Genomic DNA, 25,973 nt, shown 5'->3' on the forward strand with positions numbered 1-25,973 from the left:
TTTATATATGTCTAGTTTCACTTACTCAGACAGCATTATCTTTTACTGCAAAACCATTTAAAATATAAAAAGCTCAAATCCAATCAACTCATGAACACTTGTGAATGTAGTGAGCTATTTGTTTTATTATTCTGAGGTCTTTGGAGGTTTGAAGGAAATAGGGGAGACCGGGGCTAGTTGTCAAAGTGGCTAAATGTCAGTAACAATAAGATTTGAAGTAAAAAGTCCAATTGCTAAAAAGTGTGTTTTCTCTTGCAGAGGTTTTGTATGTTGGTTTCAAGCACCTAGTATAAAACCTTCTTAAATGAGAACATTTTTGTTATAGCTCTTGTGTAAACAAGTGAACATAATCAAATCCCACTGGCATACATTCAAACAAGAGTCTTCTTTTGAAACAGTCTTAACATTCTCTAAACTGTAAGTGCAATTGTCACAACTGTTTTATGGGACATCACAACTCTATTGCATGTCTGCAGAATGTAGTAACTCACCCAAAACATTTCATTCATGCTTCTAAACCTACAGTAATTATTGTGTCAGTAAACTGGCCAATGCCACCAAAATGAAAAATTTGTTTGTCATCATGTGAGCTGTACTGGTCAAAATGTTTTGATGTTCTTTCACCATGGCAGTTGACTCTGGAAATGTTTGTTATAAACACATTTCATTTTTGTTCTACTTTTTTGTTGACTGCTTACTGTAGTATACAAGAATGTAAGTTTTGTCTAGCTGAATGCTATTGTGTTTCACACTGAGCTTTTTAGAGACCGATATCAACAGTAGGTAAAAGTTTACTGGGGAAAGTCAATACTGTATAATACTGTACAATACTGTATAATACTGTAAAATACTGTACAATACTGTATAATACTGAACAATACTGTAAAATACTGTACAATACTGTATAATACTGTACAATAGTGTACAATACTGTATAATACTGTACAATACTTTATAATACTGTAAAATACTGTACAATACTGTACAATGCTGTAAAATGCTGTATAATACTGAACAATACTGTAAAATACTGTACAATACTGTATAATACTGTACAATAGTGTACAATACTGTATAATACTGTACAATACGGTATAATACTGTAAAATACTGTACAATACTGAACAATACTGTACAATACTGTACAATACTTTATAATACTGTAAAATACTGTACAATACTGTACAATACTGTAAAATACTGTGTAATACTGTATAATACTGTAAAATACTGTACAATACTGAACAATACTGTACAATACTTTATAATACTGTAAAATACTGTACAATACTGTATAATACTGTACAATACTTTATAATACTGAACAACACTGTACAATACTGTAAAATACTGTGTAATACTGTATAATACTGTAAAATACTGTACAATACTGAACAATACTGTACAATACTTTATAATACTGTAAAATACTGTACAATACTGTATAATACTCTACAATACTGTACAATACTTTATAATACTGTACAATACTGTACAATACTGTGTAATACTGTATAATACTGTACAATACTGAACAATACTGAACAATACTGTACAATACTTTATAATACTGTAAAATACTGTACAATACTGTATAATACTGTACAATACCGTATAATGCTGTAAAATACTGTACAATACTGTACAATACTGTATAATACTGTATAATACTGTACAATACCGTATAATGCTGTAAAATACTGTACAATACTGTACAATACTGTACAATACCGTATAATGCTGTAAAATACTGTACAATACTGTATAATACTGTATAATACTGTAAAATACTGTACAATACTGTATAATACTGTAAAATACTGTACAATACTGAACAATACTGTACAATACTTTATAATACTGTAAAATACTGTACAATACTGTATAATACTGTACAATACTTTATAATACTGAACAATACTGTACAATACTGTAAAATACTGTGTAATACTGTATAATACTGTAAAATACTGTACAATACTGAACAATACTGTACAATACTTTATAATACTGTAAAATACTGTACAATACTGTATAATACTCTACAATACTGTACAATACTTTATAATACTGTACAATACTGTACAATACTGTACAATACTTTATAATACTGTACAATACTGTAAAATACTGTGTAATACTGTATAATACTGTACAATACTGAACAATACTGAACAATACTGTACAATACTTTATAATACTGTAAAATACTGTACAATACTGTATAATACTGTACAATACCGTATAATGCTGTAAAATACTGTACAATACTGTATAATACTGTATAATACTGTACAATACCGTATAATGCTGTAAAATACTGTACAATACTGTATAATACTGTATAATACTGTAAAATGCTGTACAATACTGTATAATACTGTACAATACCGTATAATGCTGTAAAATACTGTATAATACTGTACAATACTGTATAATACTGTATAATACTGTACAATACCGTATAATGCTGTAAAATACTGTACAATACTGTATAATACTGTATAATACTGTAAAATGCTGTACAATACTGTATAATACTGTACAATACCGTATAATGCTGTATAATACTGTATAATACTGTACAATACCGTATAATGCTGTAAAATACTGTACAATACTGTATAATACTGTATAATACTGTAAAATGCTGTACAATACTGTATAATACTGTACAATACCGTATAATGCTGTAAAATACTGTACAATACTGTATAATACTGTAAAATACTGTACAATACTGTATAATACTGTAGTACACAGAAAAAGGATATGCACATTTGTATGTATACAATGAAAAATATATACATGTATGTCTGACAGATTTTGATATTTGAATGGATCATTTTGCATGTGATGAAAGAATGTTTAGAAGTTGTGAAGAGACAATTTCACTGAGAATCAACTCATCAGTTTTGCATTTAGTTCTTGTGCAAACTGTAGACAATTGTTCTTACTCTTCTGCACACATGTACCAAAACACGTGCAACTCGCTTAAATGAGAAATTCAAATCTGGTGTGAGCAAGAAATGAATTGTTCAGAGATTTGAACTTAATGTTTTGAAAAAAATAATTCTCATTCGAGAATTGATCCAAAGCCATTGAGAAAACTGTAATATGGCTGATTTGTACTAAAAGGTTTAATTGTGTTCTTAGGAAGAACAATGAAGGTATTTTTCATGAAAGTCAAGTCAGATTGTCATGTGTTATAAATGTCATAAATGTATCCAATTTATTGATTAAAATATGTGTTGGCCAAATGCTTTGATATTTTATTTACATGGTTTAGTGGCAAGTTCCTCTGTGACAACATGCCCCATATAGTGTTATAATATGCCCCATCTCTGGGGTAAGTTGTCACAAGTGTTCAATGTGCGTTCTTTTTTCCTGGGCAATTACGATGAAAATGTTGAATAGCTTTTTTATTGTCAAGATGTGGTCCCCCTGTATCATTTTTATGTCAGCTGGACTTATTCAACAATGAGCACTTTTCATTATTAAAGGAAATATCTCCAGCTGAAGAATTGTATCTCACATTCTGATGACCAATATAAACGAAAACCTTCAAAGGCATATTGACTGACATTTGTGTCTGACATACTCTTCTAATGGGTTTGTGGATGGTGAATGATGCATTTGGTACAGGAAGTGAGATGTTTCCATTTACATTTTTGTTTCTCTCTTGGCAAGTATTTCATGGTTTTCATGGTCAAGTTGTGTAGAGGTAGTCATAACAAACAACTGGTTTTTGTACATTGCTTTGGAGGAACAAAAACATGTAAGAACATGCAAACATCAGATAATGTTTTTTTCTTTAGAGTCTATCAGTAATATACCCAGAACAATGTATCTCTGAAACCCAGCTGTGAGCTGAATATTTGTAAAATGCATCAGTAACCGCATGTAACCTACAAATGACAGTAAAATGACACTGTGATGTTGTCTTTCCAGAAATACTCCACATGAGCCAGAAGATGGCAGTGACACATAAAACTAGTGAATACTGACGTCAATATGCTGTGGGAGAGTAAAAATGCAACCATTAAGGTTTGATAACACAGTCAACACTGGCTGACTCATACTAACACTAATCTTTCTGTTTTGCCTCAATATCTTACTCAAAGCACTGAAATCCGATGACATAATGAGTGTGATCATACATTTAATTAAACAGTGACACACACTACATACTAGGTTCTACTTCCAGACAGCTCTGTCTTTATATTATAATTGTGTTATTAATTGTGTTTGCAGGGGCAAGCATCAATATAATTACTGCTTACACACGAGGTTGGGTATTTAAACAAAACCTTAACAATAAGTAAAAATCTTGAATGCTACTGCAAATCATGAGGCTTGTTCAGTAGTGATGCCCTAGCAACCACCCAGAACACCATAGCAACCCCCTAGTAATGCCCTAGCATCCACCCATAACACCTTAGCCACCACCTAGCAATACACTATAAATCACCCAGAACACTCTGAAGACCACCTAGTAACACCCTAGCAACCACCCAGACCACCTTACCAATCACCCAGAACACCCCACTGACCATTATGCCCTTGTAACCACCCAAAACATCTAAGCAACTACCTAGCAACACTATATCACCCAGATGACCCTAACGACCACCTAGTAATGCCCTAGTAACCTCCGAGAACACCTTAGTAGCCACCTAGCAACACCTTAACAACCACCTACTCACGCCCTAGCAACCACCCAGAGCACTTTACAAACCAGTAACACCCTAGCAACCACACAGACCACCTTACCAATCACCCAGAACACATCACTGACCATTACGCCCTGGTAACCACCCAAAACATCTAAGCAACTACCTAGCAACATTATATCACCCAGATGACCCTAACGACCACCTAGTAATGCCCTAGTAACCTCTGAGAACACCTTAGCAGCCACCTAGCAACACCCTAAAAACCACCTACTCACACCCTAGCAACCACCCAGAGCACTTTAGCAACCAGCTATACGTTACTCTATCAAATCACCCAGAACACCCTAATGACCACCTAGTAACACCCTAGCAACCCTCCAGAACACCTTAGCAACACCCTAGCAACAACCAAAAAACATCCTAACAACCACCTAGCAAGGTCCAACAAACCACCCAAAACACCTTAGTAATCACCTAGCAATACCCTATCAACCACCCAGAAAACCCTAACAACCACCTAGCAATGCTCTAGCAACCACTCAGAACACCTTATCAACCACATAGCAACCACCCAAAACATCCTAACAACCACTTAGTAATGCCTTAACAACCAACCAGAACACCGTAGCAACCACCTAGCAACACCATATCAATCACTCAGAACTCCGTAACAACCACCTAGTAATGCCTTAGCAATGACCCAGAAAGCCTTATCAACATCCAAGAAACACCATATCAATCACCCAAAAGACTCAAACAACCACCTAGTGATGTCCTAGCAATCACCCAGAACACCTTAGCAACTACCTAACAACACCCTAGACATTTTCCAAATGGCAGTTTTGTACCCTTGAAGGGCACTGCGGGACGAGAACACCACTCAAAGGGCCGTTCCAAATGAAAGTAAGAAAACTATTTGAATTTTTCACGAAGAGCCCTTTTACAAGACTTTTAGCAAAGGGTACATTCTTACTGTACTTTCATGTGCCCTTCAGAGTGCCCAGATCAAGAGCTCTGTCCTTCGAAGTGAGTAGGGCATAGGGATGATCACTTTCAAATGGAATTCGCCCCCTATCAACCAGTCAGAACTCCCTAACAACCACCCAGAACACCTTAGTGACATCCAAGCAACACCCTATCAACCGGCCAGAAAACTCAAACAACCACCTAGCAACACCCTATCAACCACCCAGAACACCTTAGCAACTGCATATCAATACCCTGGCAACCACCCACCACACCACAGCATCATGACAGCGAGGTTTTGCACAAGCAAGTACCAGCCATTTTCAGAGAAATTTACAAATTAGTTCTTCATTGTTTCTTATCATTCTGATTACTGACTTTGGTCTTGGCACAATGTTTTGGGAAACTTGTACCCTGTTTCATCAGCTGGGTTTGTGAAGCAGGACCTATTTTTGCATCTTGGCTGGAATGAAAGAATTTGTTGGCTGTGAAAGACGAGCTGCAGTGTCATTTAATAATTTAGAGTTTGTAACAGATGGCACATCAGTAGGCGAACCAGTGGCGCTGCACTTCACTGATATGCCCAGGCAAAACAAAAGAGAAATGAGGCAGCCATTGTTTTTATCGAAACAGGATCTTGGGAATAGCCGAAGCTCGTCTTTTGTCCGCTCTGGGATGCACTTTGACATGGGGAATCACCCTAGAGTTGTGTTTGGACAGCTTGAAGCGATGCTCAATGCACAATAAATGTGTTTCTCACATATCAAGTTTTCTTTCTGTGCATACGACAGCAGGCTGATTTGTTTCATTGCTACGTCTTTCTCATTCATCATTTATTAAGAAGTGTCCATTTAGTTTCAGGTCTTATCAGTCACACACCTGATAAAGGCAGCTATAAATGACACACTTGATTCCTAAGGCATGTAAAGAGCATTTCTACACCCCCGACGGGTGAACGTAAAGATTATCTGAGCTGCTAGACACAGGTGACTGCGTTTCGGTCATACTTGATCCTGATATAGAAGAACCGCATCATTTACACTGTACGAGAGCCAGACAAGACACCAAAGTTTAATATTTAGTGTTAGGGATTTGTTCAAATCAATAACCTCAAGTATGAGTAACAGCAATAGTGATGCTTGCCCTAAAATAATAAAAAATACTCTAATATTTCTATATGATTTTGTAGCACAGGGGACTGTCTTTGTTTACTCGCACACTTCATTATCAGAAGTAATGGAGCTTTCATCATAAGTATAATACCTTTGCCAGGAGGAAATGGATTGTAATGGATGTGACTTTCCCCTGTTTCTATACAATGGAGATTACTAAAGAGCCACATATGTCAAAATCATCCTCACTTAGCAAGTGCGATTTAGCTGACATGTCAGTTGTCAATTAAACATGCTGGTCAGATCATAAAGATTTCCATTTAGTGAGACCATTTTCCCGTCTGATGGTGTGTGGTATAAAGCACTTGTTATAAATGTGTGTGTAGACAGATTCATCACACTATAAAATGAAAAGAGATTCAATCTTACATCTGCCAAAACTTAACATTTATTCCATGTCAAATTCATATTTGTTTTGTTGGACAAGAAAAACTAGCTTCATACCACAGTTTTCGACCATTGAAAATGGGCAAAATTTGCAGATGGAGCCACATTGAGAGCCCCATATCTCTGGGATTTAACCATACAGGGGCTTAAAAACGAAGATACAAAAGGGAAAGTTTGTTCTGAAGCAAAATCGAAAAGGATATTAAGATAACTTTAATACTTCTCAAGGTAAAGGCACTCCAACCTTGGAAAAATAACACAAAAAAGTGCCTTTTCCCATATTTGTACTCACACCATTGGCATATAATGCAAAATGTGGTGCTGAAGTCAGCTGATTTCAGTAATAGGCGTATCTATCTCTGTGTAAAATTAAAATCAAGACACTGACACCTTTTTAAGGATATTTTTTTGATCTGTAGTTTTGGTCCAAAATCACAGGCGATAATTGTCATTTTCACTGCCTTCTACAAAATATTGGATTAATCAGTAAATATTGACCCATTGCATTTAATATTTTGGCTTTAATTGTAATTTATGTTTATCTTTCACCCTTAAAATAATAAAAATGGGGTTAAGTTGACAAGGAATGACCTATCCGCAGATGCCAGACCAAATCATATTTACATTTTTAGCAGACATGTCCTTATATGACTTATAACAAAGTGCATAAATGGTGCTTCGAGCAATTTTGGGACACTTAATATTCTGATTTCTAATGTAATGACATTCAGACATTTATAAGTGAGATTTGGGTGTCCAAATACTTTTTGGGGCCACTGTATATACCAATGAATATGCATTTAAAAATGGGTTTGTCCCTTGTCACTTATCTTGCCAGAGCATGTTATCAATCTTGGGTTGAACTATGTTCTTCCTTGACACACACACACGCACGCACGCACACACACACACACACATGCACACACACACACATGCACAGGCACACACTCTTTCATTACAGCAGACAGGGAGTGCAGAGAAGAGAGAGAGAGAGAGAGAGAGAGAGAGAGAGAGAGAGAGAGAGAGAGAGACACTCAGAGTGAGAGAAAGGCAGTGTTACTTGAGCGCAGACACGAGACACCAGCTCAAGAAGGCAGTTGGACAGAGAGAACATAACAATGAGTCACAAACACACTGCAGAATAAAGAGAAAGAAAAACACAGGACCAAAAGCAGGACGGACACCAAGAGGGGCTGAAACCATAGGACAGAGTGCCAAGAGACAGACAGACAGACATAGAGAGAGAGAGAGAGACGTCTCTTGGGATTCTCCCCATCTGGCAGGCATGGCGTCGGAACCAGGCACGCAGTCCAGAGTGATGTTTCAGACTAAAGAGGAGCCTGCCCAACGCAAACTGGGCAAACTAACAGTCAAATACAACCGCAAAGACCTGCAGAGGAGACTGGACATCGAGGAGTGGATAGACGGACAGCTGCACCTGCTGTATGACTGTGAGGTGAGACACTGAGATGCATTACTGCATGTGTCCAGACTCAAGTTAATAATGTACAAGTACATAAGAAGAGATGTTTCGGCTTCTTTTGGACATGTACCAGGGTGACAACATGGTATTCTTTGAAGTACATTGGATTAGCATGTAAATACAGTGGTATATGAGGGTGGAAATCATTTGGTAATATAATAAAAGCTTAGAGATTGCTCTTTCATTCCTCATCATGAGACCTACTGGTGTTCTTAGTTATTTTGCATGTACCGTAAGTGTCAAATGTTTCCTAAAATTCCTTTGGAGAAATAAAAAAAACATATTGGAGACAATAATTCGCATTTTCTCAAAAAAACAAAACATGGTAATATCATTGTTCTACCATAGTATCCTTTGAAGTACCTTGTCATGTAGCAGTAGCATGTAAATTCTGTGATATATGAATATGGAAATCATTCTATACCATGTTTTGTATCAACACAGAGAAGAATTTTATGGCTCAGAGGCTGCTCTTTTATAGCTCATGAAACTTAATGGAAATCTGCAGTTTGTGCATCATGTTAGTGTCAGATGGTTCTCTTAAAATGCCTTTGGAGAGATAAAAAATGGACACAAATAGGACAAGTGTTGACAAAGTAAGTGTACTGAGCTGTTCAGTTAATGTGGAAAGCTTCACTTATTCTTATGAGAATCTGACCAGAAATATTTGAGTTTGCATTGAGATCGCTGACTTTTGATGGAAGACTTTGGTATCTTGGCATATCTGAGCACAGTTTGAGACAGTGAGTGTGTTTTTACATGCACATCAATGCTTTGATAACTACCAAAAATCTGCTTATTTAAAAAATCAGACAAAGCAAGAAAACCATTTATTATGGAAGGCCAAAGAGGTCCTCATTTTTCCTTTCTACTGGAAATTATTGGATACCATCACTGTACCATGGTACAGCCACATTACTATTTTGTTTAGGTTGATTATTATTGCCAGTTGGAACCTTATGCTTATCATTGATTAACATTTGTAATATTATTCCATTATTTCCCTCCTTGTTGTTCCTGTTGTTCGTCATCCAGCACTAGAGATGAGCCATCTCACTTAAAGCTATAAAACTTCATTCTATACAGAGTCAATTAGCACATCTTACAGTTTAAAGCTTCAGAAATGTAAAATCTCCCTGAGCAGTTCTAAGACATTGAGAGGTTTAATGGCAGTATCTCAGCAGGGGTGGATGTCTAGCAGAGCACTTACACAAAACATGGGCGCTTAAAGAAATCTGCCAGGTTCAATACGAGTTAAGCTCTATGGAAAGCATCTGTGACACGCTGTCGACTACCACAGACAAAAATTTTGGCAAAACCTGGGGGGCCTGGGTATCTCAGCGAGTATTGACGCTGACTATCACCCCTGGAATCGCGAGTTCGAATCCAGGGCGTGCTGAGTGACTCCAGCCAGGTCTCCTAAGCAACCAAATTGGCCCGGTTGCTAGGGAGGGTAGAGTCACATGGGATAACCTCCTCGTGGTCGCGATTAGTGGTTCTCGCTCTCAATGGGGCGTGTGGTAAGTTGTGTGTGGATCGTGGAGAGTAGCATGAGCATCCACATGCTGTGAGTCTCCGCGGTGTCATGCACAACAAGTCACGTGATAAGATGCACGGATTGACGGTCTCAGAAGCGGAGGCAACTGAGAACTGTCCTCCACCACCCGGATTGAGGTGAGTAACCATGCCACCACAAGGACCTACTAAGTAGTGGGAATTGGGCATTCCAAATTGGGAGAAAAAGGGATAAAAAAAAATAAAATAAAATAAAAACACAGCAAAACCTTTTTAACTTTGCATGATACATGCAAGAATCCAGAAAAGGACTGTTTACACAGAGAAAACATCCTTCACAGGAATTACGTGGCTAATGTATAACCAAAAGTGCATCCACTTAAAAAAGCAGTCCAACTTGTAAAAGAAGGATTTAGACAACTTTACAGCTAAAATAACACTCTTTTTTTGTACAGAGGAATTAAGTCCTTTAACAAAAACATGACCTTCACATTTCTGCATTTAACCCTCAAGTACTGCACACTTACCCCATAGACTTCCTCGTAAATGCATTACTGAAAACACGATTTTTGCTTGTTTTTACAAACTTTAAAGCTCAAATAACACACATTTTTGTACAGACGAATTAATTAAGTGCTTTAACAACAATACAAGCTTCACAATTCTGCTTTTGAACCCTCGGAGGCACTTGTCCCATTGACTTCCATTTGAAGTGCATTAATGTAAATGCAATGTTTGCTTGTCTGTGGTAAACGAAAATATGCCAAAATTGCTGTCCCAAGAGCTTCAGAAACATTCCTTTAAGATACACAGTAACAAAGAGATTACACTCTAATCTGCATTTCTAGTGATGCATGTTTCGATGACGTATTCCATTGCCAGGACATCTCGGGACATGCAACATCTGTGCGTTACATCAGAGAGGCTGTATCAGTGCTTTCAGCTGCATCCAGGGAAACCATGGCAACAGGATTCTGGTTGGCTCAGAGGGAGGTAGAGGAGCACAGATGAGATTAAATGTGTGTGTGATCCCTACATTGTCATGATAATGACATTTATTCTCTTCTTCTGTTAATTTGGTGTCATTAGAGAGGAGATGCGGAAGGTGATGACAATAAGACAAATCAGGTTGCATGCAGAGGCATCAAAGGTGTTTTTCTGTGTTTTTTCCCTCAACATTCACTATCTGAGATAAAAATGCAAGAGTTGAAGCCTCTTCCACCTACATGTGCTGATAATAACCATGCATGTACTCGCAGGTGGTCTGTTGCCAGTCTTAATCAGTACCCCAAACTCAGTACGTACACAACAAACCACCTGAATTCTGTTATCATTCACCACAACTTTTGCAGATTTCTCATTTTTTGGTTGCATTTAGGTAAAAAATAAATAAATATATCTATCTATATATATATATATATATATATATATATATATATATATATATATATATATATATATATAAACTTAATTCAAAGAGAAAACAAGTACAGTATATATTTCTTTCCCCACTGAAAAATAGTTATTTTTAAGAATAAAAAATTATGTTTTAGATTTATCTGAAAACAAGACTTAATATGCCATATTGTTCTCAAGAAGGACATTAGGATATTTTTCCTGGAAAACTACAAAAATACAAATTAATAAAAAATAAAAATAAAAAAATAAAATAAAATAATATATATATATATTTATTTTTATTTATTTTTGTTGTTTTTTTGCAGTGAACCTCTGAAACTACTTATTTTCTAACCCTGTTGTCAAATTGTTTCTTCTTCACTTAAAAAATACTTTAGCCTATTTTTAAGTTTTGTGAATTTTAATTGACTAAAAATATTTTTTAAATAAAATTTTGTTAAAGTTTACTCTATTCAATTTGATGGACATTTGTTATGCAACTGAAATGCGTAAATCTTCAAAATATTTTTGATTGTTGTTTTAAGCAAAAAAAAATAAATAAAAGAAAAAATAAATAAAAGAAAATAAACTTAATTTAAGATAAACCTAATCTCTGAAAACAACTCTCATTACAATTTTGATTCTTGAGTACAATTATCTTGTTTTAAGAATGTTTAGATATTTTGCTGGAAAACAAGAACAAAAAAAACAAAACCAAAAAAAAGAGAGAAAGAAAACAAAACAACTGATTAAGAAAGTAATTTTTATATATTTATTTACTGTTTATAGTAAGAGGGGTTGGTGATGTCAGCCGAAAAGTTAGAGCAAGTTTTAACATTTTGATGGAAGATTACAAAGACAGCATGCAATGACGACATTCACAATAAGACCAATTTCAATAATGAGCATCAAAAATGTGTCTACTCCAAACATGATTTAACGTCATTTAAAAATCCCTCCAAGACACCGATGGCAATAATCTGATGTTGTGAGCATGCATACAGAGTATGATTGTTCTTTGCATACTATTGCAGGACTGTATAATAAACATCTGCTCATTCTGAGCAAAACAGACCACATTATGCACATAGTAAAAACCTGAAGAAAAGAGTGGGGCTTGCCCATGCAAAACTCACCGCCACAATGCTAGACTGTAGTGGGTGGTTGCAAGGTCGTTGCTATGCAGTTCTTAGTGTTTTTTGGCACGTTGCTATGCAGTTACTAGGGTGTTCTGGGTGATTGCTACGTAGCTGATTTCTTATTTGTTCACCATCAACTCAATGGGATATTGTGGTTTCTAGATGTGACTTGAGTCCCTCCTTCAATATAAGTCTATGGAATTTTTTTTCACCTGTGTTTTTGTCAACCAGGTGAAAATCACAAGTGTGATCTCTTAGTAATGTAACAGCATACCTCTCCTTAATAAGACACATGATTTGAGGTATCATTCATGTCTGGAGCACAAACATACAAAAAGTTATTTACGTTAATATGAGCAACAGTAATAGTGATCATTAATAATTAAAAACACTTTCTTTTCATGCTAGACTTCCAAGTAGCATGCTGTAGAAATGTGACATAAGTTATCAGAATACTAATTTTTATAACATCTTTGAGATAAAAGTACAATGCTGGAGCAAAGGTTTTCACACTAATTAGTCATTTAGCTGATTATTTTATCTAAAGTTATTTACAGTACAGTTATTACATTGATAAAATCACCTGAAGATTCCATTAATTAATAATACTATATATGTTTACAATCATGTGACAAATATATATATATATAATTCTCATTTCTCACTTTGTAAGCATGTAGTTCTGGCTCTGTTTGCTCTATCTTCCTGCAAAAAGTCGTATTTCATTCCACTAGATGGCAGCAAGTACAAGCGAAAATAATTTCACCTTCCATCACAAAATTACAGATCTGAAATATAGGTGGCGCTCTAACGCAGCTGAGCACTCAAACCATAGACATCCAGTCAATTTTGGATCACATGCATGTTACCCACAGTTTCGTCAAATATCTCGGCCTCTGAATGGACTAGAAGCTCAATCTAGGTGTCGTTGGAAAGCTGATTTTTAATTAGCTGGACTGCAAATGTTGTTCTGGACATCTGAGATGTAACATTGGATTATTTAACCAAGCAAGCTCACAGATAAGTAGAAAATGGCTCATTTTGAAGAACACAACGTAAGGTACGAGCTGACATACAGGTTGTGGCCACTAAGGGCTTACAGAAGCAGTGATCAGAGCAGACATGAGACGTTTGTCTTTGTTGTCTACAAAGATCACTTTTCACTTCATGGTTCTATAAACTATACAGTCACATTTCTGAGAACGAGAGCTTTCATTTGATATATGACTTGTCTACTTAAGTGCTATGTGAAAAACTTTTATATTTAAATTTCATTCTACATCATCACCTCTAGGTGGCGCACATTTGCAATGCTGAGTTTTTTTAATCTAAAATAAATGCGCAGTGATGGCATTCTATTAAAAGTTAAAATTCTAAGCTTTCAAATGGTACCACATATTAGTGACTTGTGTATTCGGGGACTTTTACAATTTAAGCGTAAACTTATCACGTGCTTCTAGCCCCGACGGCGTGTCCGCATAGTTTAAGAGGCTAATTAATCGAATTAATTGCAAAAACTGTATAAGTTGCCTCTGCTTCTGAGACCGTCAATCTGCGCATCTTATCACGTGACTTGTTGTGCATGACACCGCGGAGACTCACAGCATGTGGAGGCTCATGCTACTCTCCGCGATCCACGCACAACTTACCACATGCCCCATTGAGAGCGAGAACCACTACTCACGACCACGAGGAGGTTACCCCATGTGACTCTACCCTCCCTAGCAACCGGGCCAATTTGGTTGCTTAGGAGACATGGCTGGAGTCACGCAGCACGCCCTATTAAATCATTATTAATATAATATATATAATTATAAATATAAATATTTATAAATTATTAATTGCAATTCATTTGATTAATTAATTGGCATATCATGTAATTCATTCGATAAAAAAAAAAAACTAAAAACTAAAATGTCCTTAAAATAAAACATTGACATTTATTAATGTTTCAATGAACTGCAAAGGCCCAAAAATATACAAAATTATTAACATATTAACCCACCAGTTGAAAACTACTGAATTGAAGCAAACTCTTGACTTGACAAGAACATCTGCGACATTCAAGGATTCAGTGGGAAAGATCTTTCAACATGCTGTGTGTGTGTGTGTGTGTTGTCAGATATTCAGCATCCCTTCAGTGTGTTTACTCGACTGTGACCAACAGATTACACAGCTGAGACAGACAGCTGATTTCTGATAAACACATCAAAACAGAACACATGTACAGAACAACAGTGTTATCTTAAATGTATCACTCTTTTCTAGGAATATCGAGTGATTTAAATGCAGCAGGGTTTAGTGTGTCCTAAATACATTCTTAAGCAGTCTAAAGAGCACGCTTTCATGTTTTCTGTGGTTCTTTTGCCCATCTGCGTTTGTTTTTAATGAATACGTGAATGCAAATCGTTTTCTCTAAAGTTATTAGCTTTAGATATTACAATGAATAAGATTATAGTGAAGCAGCAGAGCAGAATACTTTCAATCACACCGGATTCAGACTTTCTTGTCTTTCTCAAAAACAAGTTTGTCCAGTGTAGACGACCTGAACCATTTCTCTACATCGTTTAGGTGAATGTCCCCAGATACATACAGTAAGTCAGGCATGTGTGGTATCATCTGAAAGCTTAGAATCTTATCTTTTCATAGATAACCATCAATTCTGCATTTTTGTTACATAAAATTACAAAATAAGGCTTGAAAACATCTGCATCACAAATAAGCTCCACCTAGAGGTAATGGGGTAGAAATATTACCATGAATATAAAAGTTTTTCCCATAGCACTTAAATAGACAAGTCATATATCAAATGAAAGCCCTAATTCTCAGGAATGCGACTCTATAATTTATTTTGTTGCCCTAATACCACAGTTTGAAAGATTTTCAAAAGAATCACAAAGTGAAATATGATTTCTGTAAGACATCAAATACAAACGTCTCATTTATGTGCCGATCACTGCTGCTGTAAGCCACAAATAGCTAAAAATGACATATCTGCTCTTACCTTGGGCAGTTTTCTAAAAACGAGCCATTTTGTACTTGTCTGTGAGCTTGCTTTTGTGAATAATCCAATGTTATATCTTAGATGTCCAGAACAAAATATGCAGTCTAGCAGGAATAGCATTATAAACAAATCATCAGAAACATATGTTATCGACTATTAAAGATCAAATGCACCGTAGAGGTGGATCTCTGCTTTCTAATGACACCTAGATTGAGCTTCTAGTCCACTCAGAGGCCGAGATATTCAATGAAACAATGAGGGTGGTGCATGCACTGAAAATTGGAAAGAATGTCTATGGACGAGCACATCTGTGAGGGCTAAATTGCATTACAGTGCCATCTACATTTCAGATCTGCATACTGTGATGGAAGGTGATAAAGGAAAAATATTTTTTTATAGAACGTTCTGCCATCCAGTGGAATAAAAAATGACTTTTTGCAGGGAAATAGAGTGAACAGAACCAGAATTACATGCTTACAAATTTAGGACAACATAAGATTGTAAACATCATCATAAAATTGTAAACATATACAATATTATTTATAAATAATTTGAGTATTTTTATAATTTTTTTTCTCTCTGAAAAATGAGACCAATTTTTTGGCAATTAGTCCACAGTATGTGTGAATGGTAAATTTAAATCTGAGTGTGAGAAATTGCAGGTGGCAGCCCAAAAATGCCCCAGAGTTGAAGTGTTTCAGTGTAAGTTTACAGGGAGCCAATTGCAGACTCATGTACTGACTGTGGTTTGGGAGTGGCTCTGTGTTTATCCACATTTTGGTGAATGTGATAAATTGTTCATGTCCTAGCGGAAGAATTCACTACAGGTTCTCTAACACTTCCATGTAGAAGCCTTTAACTGACCACCCCCTGTGTCAGCCGCTGCATTATTCATGAGCATCTCTAATTTATGCATGTACTTGTTGGGTCCTGGAGTTACTCTGCCTAACCCTGACATCAAATCTCAAAACCGGTTTTTTGTCTCAGTATAAAGTTATAGTTTTGGTCTGGTTGCCTAACCCTAACCCTAAGGAATACTTTCCAAAGATAAAAAAGGAATTTGGTTTGAGACGAGGAGGAGGGTGTGGCCGGGCCGCGAGGATGCACGCCCGGCGCTGAGTTGCCCAATCAGTGGGAGGGAGATAAGGGAAGAGCCGGGACGCTAGAGGGAGAGAGAGAGAGAGACACACGCGGCCGCCCTGTGTGTGTGTTTATGTTGCTGTGTTTTCAGTTTGATGTTCTGTCTAATTAAAATCTTGTTGAATGTGGATCCGGTTCCCACCTTCTCCTTTCCTTTGAGCAAGAGACCTTCTCTGTTACATTGGTGCCAAAACCCGGGAAAGGAGGAAGGGTATGCTGTCCGGGAGATCTCGCCACTGCCTTCCACCAGGAGACAGAGGAGCCGCTGCCATCCGCCAGGAGGAGGAGCCATTGCTGTCTGCCAGGGGTCGGAGGAGTTGCGCTGTCCACCAGGAGCCGGAGCAACAGCTGCCGTCCACCAGGAAGCAGAGGCGCCGTTGCCGTCTGCCAGGGGACGGAGGACCCGCTGCTGTCTGCCAGGAGGTGGAGGAACCACTGCCGACCGCCAGGGGGCTGACAGACGGCAGTAAGCCAGTCCGGATGGCACCCCGGCCTGAATCGGGCGGTGGAGGAGTGTGACGAGGAGAAGGGCGTGGCCGGGCCATGAAGATGCACGCCCGGCGCTGAGTTGCCTAATCAGCGGGAGGGAGATAAGGGAAGAGCCGGGATGCCAGAGAGAGAGACACACACATGGCCGCTCTTTGTGTGTGTGTTTATGTTGCTGTGTTTTCAGTTTGATGTTCTGTCTAATTAAAGTCTTGTTGAAAGTGGATCCGGTTCCTGCCTCCTCCTTTCCCTTGAGCAAGAGACCTTTTCTGTTACATGGTTATCTTTGTAAATCAGCCTGACCAGCTTAAGCTGTTTTTCCAGCAGGGCAGTGCTAATATTGGGGAATTTTTCCACATTATGTGAATGTGGCCTGTAGCATGTGTGTTCTGGTTTGTTTTGATGGCTCTTTGGGGCAGGAAACAGAGGAATAAAGATCAGATTATTAATGGATCCACATTAAAACACAACACACACACTGATAAGCTTTACTCTCATGCCATCTCTATTTTTTCTGTAATAGTTTTGCGTGCTCTCTCAATAAATTTACCTTGGTTTTACTTCAGTAACCATATTTTAACCTTGATATTCATAGTAAAACCTTAGTAATAATACAGGAAAATTAAAACTATGGTAATAAAAACCATAATATTGTGGTTAGTATGGTTTTACAATACAAACTCCATAGTTTAAGTATGATTTTACTATAATAATATTGTAGAATGTAACCATAGTTTTTGGTAGAAATCATTGTTCTATAGTAATACTGTAGTAACTATGAAGAATAAGTTAAACAACCTATTTTTGTTTTGGCGGAAACCATGGTTTTAATACAGTATACTGTAATATTTCAATAATAATAATTATTTATTTAGGAACAAGAGCATAGCAGCCACAGGGGATGTGGGGGACATGTCCCCCATGATTTTGTCCCCCACACTTTTTCAAGCTAAACCCATATCGAGTCCAAATGGTGGATTTGTATACAGTATTATTTATGTTTTGTTACTTTGGGCTGATTGAGTGACCATCCAGCCAATCACAGGTCTGTTTCATGAGCTGAAATGACCCTTACGTAATAGGCCTTCAGTCAGACAGTCTAATCATTGTGGCTTCGTTAATTTCTACAAAGTTGCTTTCAACAATGCTCATTTAGCCATGTTTTTTATCAGCATTGATGTTGATCTAAACTAATAATCTAGAAATGAGGAACACAAACGAGAGTTATTTATCGTCATTTCGTTCTTGATTGGCAGCATTATGTGAAATGCACTGCAGAAAATAAACAAAGGACAATCCTTCTTTTAAGCACACAATGTAGTTTATATCAGCGCATGAGTCTTCATTATGTTTGTGAGCTAATAGTTTGATCGGATGTTTTTGCCAATTTAAGCAGATTACTAGATCGGTGTTAAATATGTAAAGCTATTTTTAATATCAGCTGCTGTTTTTTACCTCTATGTTGGTGTGCAGTCGACAAACTGTAGGAAAAAAGATAGATCTGCTGTGTTCTTAGAACACTTTACTGAAGTCAATAGATATGTAGACACACCTTTTTATACATGAAAAACGTACAGACATGATTTAAACTCATAATAATATAAGACTATTGTTGTCTTTTGATAAAAGTCATGCTAAGCAGCTCAAAAATTGCATGGATATGATAGATTTGATTTGTTCTTATAATGCTTAAAACCTCTACTAAAGTATCTTTGTAGGTCTGTAGACATACACATTTTAAAGGATTATCATTTTCTTTTGATCATTGATTCAGTGACTAACTCATTTCACACAAGACACTCATTTGTCATCACCTTCTGGCATCACCAGAAACGGTCACTGAATCATTAAATGGATCTGAATGAATTTTGGTGAACGTAATCAAAATACTCGAGCCACATGGATATATTTAAATCCCGCAATGCACAAGCACAGAGTAAAAAATAAAATTGTGCACATGCACAACTGTCATTATTGTAATGAATAAATAATGTATTCAGGACAAGCTTGTGCTCAGTCTTTAATTGTCATGTATAAAACAGAAGCAAGTGCATCTATGATGCCCTTTATATTTGCAGCTAATTTTGCAATTATTTAGCAAATACTTGAATCTTTAAAATACTACAAATATTAAAAGTATATAATATGTATATCTGAATATAATACTTATATCATACTTATATATTAATATATACTATATTAATACTGCACTGTAAGTCTAGCGATCTTCTGACAGCTGTGTCCCCCCCACCCCACCCAACCCCCCCCATTTGCATAGATAATGAAAGATACATTGGGATTAACATTTATTGATATTCTCAGCTCCCTTTGAGTCAGACAAAATATTACAGGACCAACTCATTGCCATAATCATACGCTAGATTTAATTCTGTCATATGGAGTTGATGTTGATCCTATAGAAATTCTGCCGCATAGCGATGACATCACAGATCATTACTTCGTCTCTTGTATGCTGCGATCAGCTAATGTTACTCAATCTACACCATGCTATCATTCAGGTAGAACTATTCTTTCAACCACTAAAGATAGCTTAATTTACAATTTTCCAGATTTATCTCATATACTCAGTAAGCCACAAAGTCCAGATGAACTTGATGTAATAACAGAAAATATAAATACAGTCTTCTCTAGCACTCTAGATAGTGTCGCCCCCCTGCGATTAAAGCAAATTAAAGAGAAAAATCCCGCACCATGGCACAATGATCACACTCATGCTCTCAAGAGAGCAGCTCGGAAAATGAAGCGCAAGTGGAAGAATACAAAATTAGAGGTATTTCGCGGTGCATGGAAGGATAGTATCTGTAACTACAGACAGGCACTAAAAGCTGCCAGGTCAGCATATCTTAGCAAACTCAAAGAAAATAACCACAACAATCCTAGGTGTTTATTAAGTACTGTGGCTAAATTGGTTAGGAATAAAGCCTCAACTGAACCAGATATTCTGTCGCAGCGCAAGAGTAATGACTTCGTGAATTGATTTACTGATAAAATTGGAAGTATGCAATCAACTGTCACAGTACCTCAGAAAACAGTAACTCATAATTTTCCTCACGAGCAACTTCAATCCTTCGCTGTCATAGGTCATGAAGAGCTAACAAAACTCACTGAAACATCAAAAGCCACAACATGTATGTTAGATCAAATACCAACTAAGCGCTTAAAAGAGGTATTCCCTGTAATCTCAGAACCTCTTCTTAATATTATTAACTGCTCGCTATCCTTAGGACATGTCCCAAGAAACTTTAAAATGGCAGTTATCAAACCGCTTATTAAGAAGCCTCAGCTTGATCCTGGAGAATTGGCTAATTACAGACCGATTTCAAATCTCCCATTTATGTCAAAAATACTAGAAAAGGTAGTGTCCTCCCAACTATGTTCATTTCTACAGAGAAATAGTATATATGAACAATTTCAGTCAGGATTTAGGCCCCATCACAGTACAGAGACTTTACTTATCAGAGTTACAAATGACTTGCTCTTATCATCTGATCGCAGCTGCATTTCTCTTCTAGTGCTTTTAGATCTTAGTGCTGTCTTCGACATGATAGATCACAACATTCTCTTGAATAGGCTGGAGAATTATGTTGGCATTAGTGGACTTGCATTAGCATGGTTCAGGTCTTATTTAACAGACCACTACCACTTTGTCTGTGTAAACGAGGAATTGTCAAATAAAAAAAAAGGAAAGTATGGAGTTCCGCAGGGATCAGTTTTAGGACCTCTGCTTTTCTCCATATACATGCTTCCCCTGGGAGATATTATCAGGAATCGTGGAATAAGTTTCCACTGTTATGCCGATGATATCCAACACATGCTCTCTGTTGCTGATGCTGAAAAACTAATTAATGCGTTCATGGCCTCAAGACTAGATTATTGTAATGCATTACTGGAAGGATGTCCAGCAAGTTCAATAAATAAACTTCAATTGGTTCAAAATGCAGAAAGATTTATCATGCTCTATAAATCTGCAAAAAATTGAATGGCATCTACGCTCATATTATTCTATTTGTATCCCTATCTCAATCTCGGGATTCCTATCCTGAGGTCACCAGAGCCAGCCAGATTCACCTCCGTTCCTGCTTGGTTTCGGACTCCACTGCTACGTGTCTCTGAGTGATGATGACTAAGTGCAGCCGGTGCCAGCCAGACATCACTTTAGTCTATTATGATGAACTTCAGAGGATGAACTGATGCCAACTCCAACCATAAGACATGTGATACTTCATATGCCACTGCCTGAACCTTGGATATAGGATAGACCTCATCGAACCTCACTGAAATGACTGGCCGGTTGAACTGTGATGCACCTGGCTGATCTCTGCCTGCATCACCTCGGTCTAATGATGGACTACACTCCTGAAATGGAATACATAGACTATCAATTAATTGCCAACAAAAGCCTTCATCAGCCAACTAACAATGGACAATTGCATCTATATGAACTTCTGCAGATAATCCAGAATGAACTTCAAAGACATTAGTCATTAATCTTACAGTTCATACAAAATCTTTTTTTTTAAACACTGACCCTTAACACTTACTTAGTTTACTCATGTTAAACCATGACTTGCACTGCACACAAATAACTAATATTAGCATTATATTCATGCTGTTTAGTCAGAGTGAGCCTGGTTTCTCCCAATGTTATTTTTCTCCATTAACCAACATTTTATGAAGTTTTGTGGGGCCAATTTTTGGAGGGTTTAAAGGCAGAATCGTGAAGCTTATACTTTTATAAAAGCATTGATTTTTGGTGGGTGACCTACTGTAGTAACCTAATATTCATGTGCGCCAATCGTGGGGTTATTAATGTGCTGTGATGACTCTAAAGCGTGTTAATTTCTCTTATCTGTCTAATCTGAGATGCTTTTAAGAGCTGATGTCATTAAAAACACTCCAGCAGAGATGTGACACTCGATACTCCTTTGAACTTAAACTTCACAGAGCATTTTAAAGGACCATTATAAACATATATGTCATACATGACATTTTCTTTAATGATCTATAGAGCACTAATGACTGCATGACCCCATATCATTGATTCTCTCTGTTCAGGAGGAGGAAATTCCAGAGTTGGAGATCGACATCGATGAACTTCTAGAGCTCACAGATACAGAACAAAGATCTAGACTGCAGGTACAGAAGTTACAGAAGAAGGACACATTTTGAGCTTGTTACAGTCAGTGCTTGCAACTTTGCATTATCCAATGATATACAACCACAATTTTACAAAACAAAATCATTTACTATAAAAAGTCTAACTTGAAAAACATGAGGAAAGCATTAAGAGATGATGCTCTTGCCGTTTGCTGTTTTAACAGGAGCTTTTGCAAGAATGTGGCAAGCCAAAGGAGGTAAGTTCTTATAATACATCATAAAGAGCTTTCATTTGCTTTACTCTATAGCCACTTTCACAAATGAAACACGTTTAATTGCAGTTTCGTTTGTGAAAGTTGCCAGATTGCCTTTTCTGGTAAATGAACTACATCTGCAACTCACACATGCAACAGCTTTCCATCTCTTGTCTCTTAAACTGTAAAATGCCGTTAAACTCTGATGTTGTTTGCCAGAAATGACCTTTAAACTGTTAAGCTGTTAAGTTGATCACATGACTTTTGGTTCTGTGTTTACCTAGTTCCCGAGGGAGTTTAGTTATTTTATCATAATTAACAGAATCGCTTACAGTTCCTATAAGCTGTCGACAGATTTCTTGTTCCACTCAGATGAAGAGAAGCTCTTTAGTTGTCCAATTTAACAACATTTATTTTATTTTTTTTACTTCCCATGTTACATTTTTTGGATTATTAAGGGTAAATGTATGACATTATGCTTAGTGTAATATTAGTGTAATATTACTGAAATTATTACAAATTGGCTCCTTTTTTTTTTTTTTTTGAGTGGACAGCAGCAATCCATTTTACAAGTGAGTTTGTCAATCTTACCCGTTCCCGCGTTTCGTCTGCACAGTTTTTGGTTTACTTTTTAGTTTATGTACATATGCGTCAGATGGATGCTTTTGGAGCATCTTGTTGGTTTTCAGAGTCATAAGTGTTGCGTTTCTTTGCATTCAAAACTTTGAAAATCTCGTCTAGAGATCCCTGCATCCTGTTCTTTCTGTGATTGCTGCTTGTGAGGTTTGTTGAGGTGCGCTGACTGCCTCCTGCTGATGAGTCTCATAAAAACACGAATTTACATATTCTTTAAGTCTGAATTGTTCTGATGGTAGGAAAATATGTACTTTTATTACGCCAGGGGCCATGGTTTATTGCATTCATTTTTTAGCGTGTTGTTTTTTATGTAAAACTAAGGCATTAAATTGATAGCCCTACAAAAAACTACTTACCGATGCTGAGGGAGTGACGACAGGGGAACCGGAGCCACAATTATCATTATTATTATTATTATTTTTTTTATAAATTGGCCATATTCATTTTATTATTATTATTTTTTTATTTTATAAATTGCCCATATTCATTTTATTTTTATATATATATATATATATATATAAATTGGCCATATTCATTTATTATTATTATTATTTTTTTATATAAATTGGCCATATTCATTTTTTATTATTATTATTTTTTTGATAAATTGGCCATATTCATTTTTTTATAATAATAATTATTTTTTATAAATTGGCCATATTTTATTATTATTATTATTATTTTTAATAAATTGGCCATAATAATTTTTTATAATAATTATTATTATTATTTTTTGTAAATTGGCCATATTCATTTTTTTATAATAATAATTATTTTTTATAAATTGGCCATATTAATTTTTTTATTATTATTATTATTATTATTATTTTTTAATAAATTGGCCATATTTTATTATTATTATTATTTTTTATAAATTGGCCATATTTTATTATTATTATTATTATTTTTAATAAATTGGCCATAATCATTTTTTATAATAATTATTATTATTATTTTTTGTAAATTGGCCATATTCATTTTTTTATAATAATAATTATTTTTTATAAATTGGCCATATTCATTTTTTTATTATTATTATTATTATTTTTTAATAAATTGGCCATATTTTATTATTATTATTATTTTTTATAAATTGGCCATATTTTATTATTATTATTATTATTTTTAATAAATTGGCCATAATCATTTTTTATACATTTATTATTATTATTTTTTTTTATATAAATTGGCCATATTCATTTGTATTATTATTATTATTTTTTTTTATAAATTGGCCATATTCATTTTATTATTATTATTTATTTATTTTATAAATTGCCCATATACATTTATTATTATTATTTTTTTTTATATAAATTGGCCATATTCATTTGTATTATTATTATTATTTTTTTTTATAAATTGGCCATATTCATTTTTTTATTATTATTTTTTTTTTTTATAAATTGGCCATATTGACTGAGGAATGTTGCTGTGATGACTTCACAACCAGAAAAGGGTTTATTTGCTGAAAGCAAACTTCTAATGTCAGCGAGTCCTGAAAAGAAAAAGGATTTGCAAATATTCTCACTAGATTCGACATTCATATTCTGAGTTTACTTAGAGTCCCAGAGCAACCCTAACCCAGTAGCAGCATATGCAAATCTTGCGTGACTTGCAAAACAAGGTTTATCATGAAGTGGAATGTTCTTGCAAAAACACATTTGATTTAGTTTCTTGTTGAGATCTAATAACTACCATCTGATTTATGCTTTATATCCTGGTGATTATGAAATACATTTCCCCAAAATCTTCTGACACAAATCCATAACCAAGATTTCTCCCTGCTATCTCTCCACGATCACAGGATTTTATCAATGGGCTGCTTTATCGGATAAAAGGACTTCGCAAGATGTCAGGATCGCTGAAGAAATAGGATTAGTTCAAAGTCAAGATAATGTGAACCACATTGCCCCGCCCCTGACCAAACCCCATATCATAACTCCACCTCCAGCCACACCCTTGAATCTTCCTGTATGTAGAGCATTGAGTGTCAGTCTGTGAAGTCTCTAGAACTGTCATAATTCACTGCACATATGGGACAATGACGGAATATTCTAGAAACAGTGTTTTTAACAACTATTAATTCTGTACAGTTTTGACAGCAGATTTAGAGTCGCATTGCAAATAAAATGTATTGCCTATTACTCAAATGCATTTTTTTTTTTTTTGTGAAATGTACATTTTGGTTGCCTATTTATATATATATATTGTTTTGACAAGTGTTGTATGTCACAATAAACAATTTGTTTTCAAAATAAAAGATTCAGACTTGAAACTTTTGATTTGTGGTGAAAAGTCTCAGCTGCTGAAAATCAATAAAGAATGCAGCCTTTTCCCTGATTTCACAGATATTTAATGATCACTAATCAATCTTGTTGCATAACTTAATCAAGCATTTATTAATAAATTAAAAAATACAATACAAAATCTGATCTTTACACCACAACATTAAAACCACCTGCCTAATATCGTGTACGTCCCCCTCGTACTGCCAAAACAGCTCTGTCCCGTTGAGGCATGGACTCCACAAGACCTCTGAAGGTGTCCTGTGGTATCTGGCACTAAGACGTTAGCAGCAGATCCTTTAAGTCCTGTA

The 25,973-nt window shown here is 35.9% G+C and overlaps 1 protein-coding gene across 1 annotated transcript; it reads left to right on the forward strand.

Moving 5' to 3' along the window:
* The first annotated feature begins 8,211 nt into the window (after nt 1–8,211).
* On the forward strand, nt 8,212–25,640 carry LOC127410752 (protein phosphatase 1 regulatory subunit 14B-like). The gene is made up of 4 exons (XM_051645973.1): nt 8,212–8,657; nt 22,443–22,523; nt 22,709–22,741; nt 25,182–25,640. Exons 1-4 carry the CDS (start codon nt 8,487–8,489, stop codon nt 25,248–25,250), a joined length of 354 nt encoding a protein of 117 aa, XP_051501933.1. The 5' UTR covers nt 8,212–8,486; the 3' UTR covers nt 25,251–25,640.
* The last annotated feature ends 333 nt before the right edge of the window (nt 25,641–25,973 follow it).

The sequence above is a fragment of the Myxocyprinus asiaticus genome, chromosome 20 (genome assembly GCF_019703515.2).
Source record: "Myxocyprinus asiaticus isolate MX2 ecotype Aquarium Trade chromosome 20, UBuf_Myxa_2, whole genome shotgun sequence".
Taxonomy (NCBI): Eukaryota; Metazoa; Chordata; class Actinopteri; order Cypriniformes; family Catostomidae; genus Myxocyprinus; species Myxocyprinus asiaticus.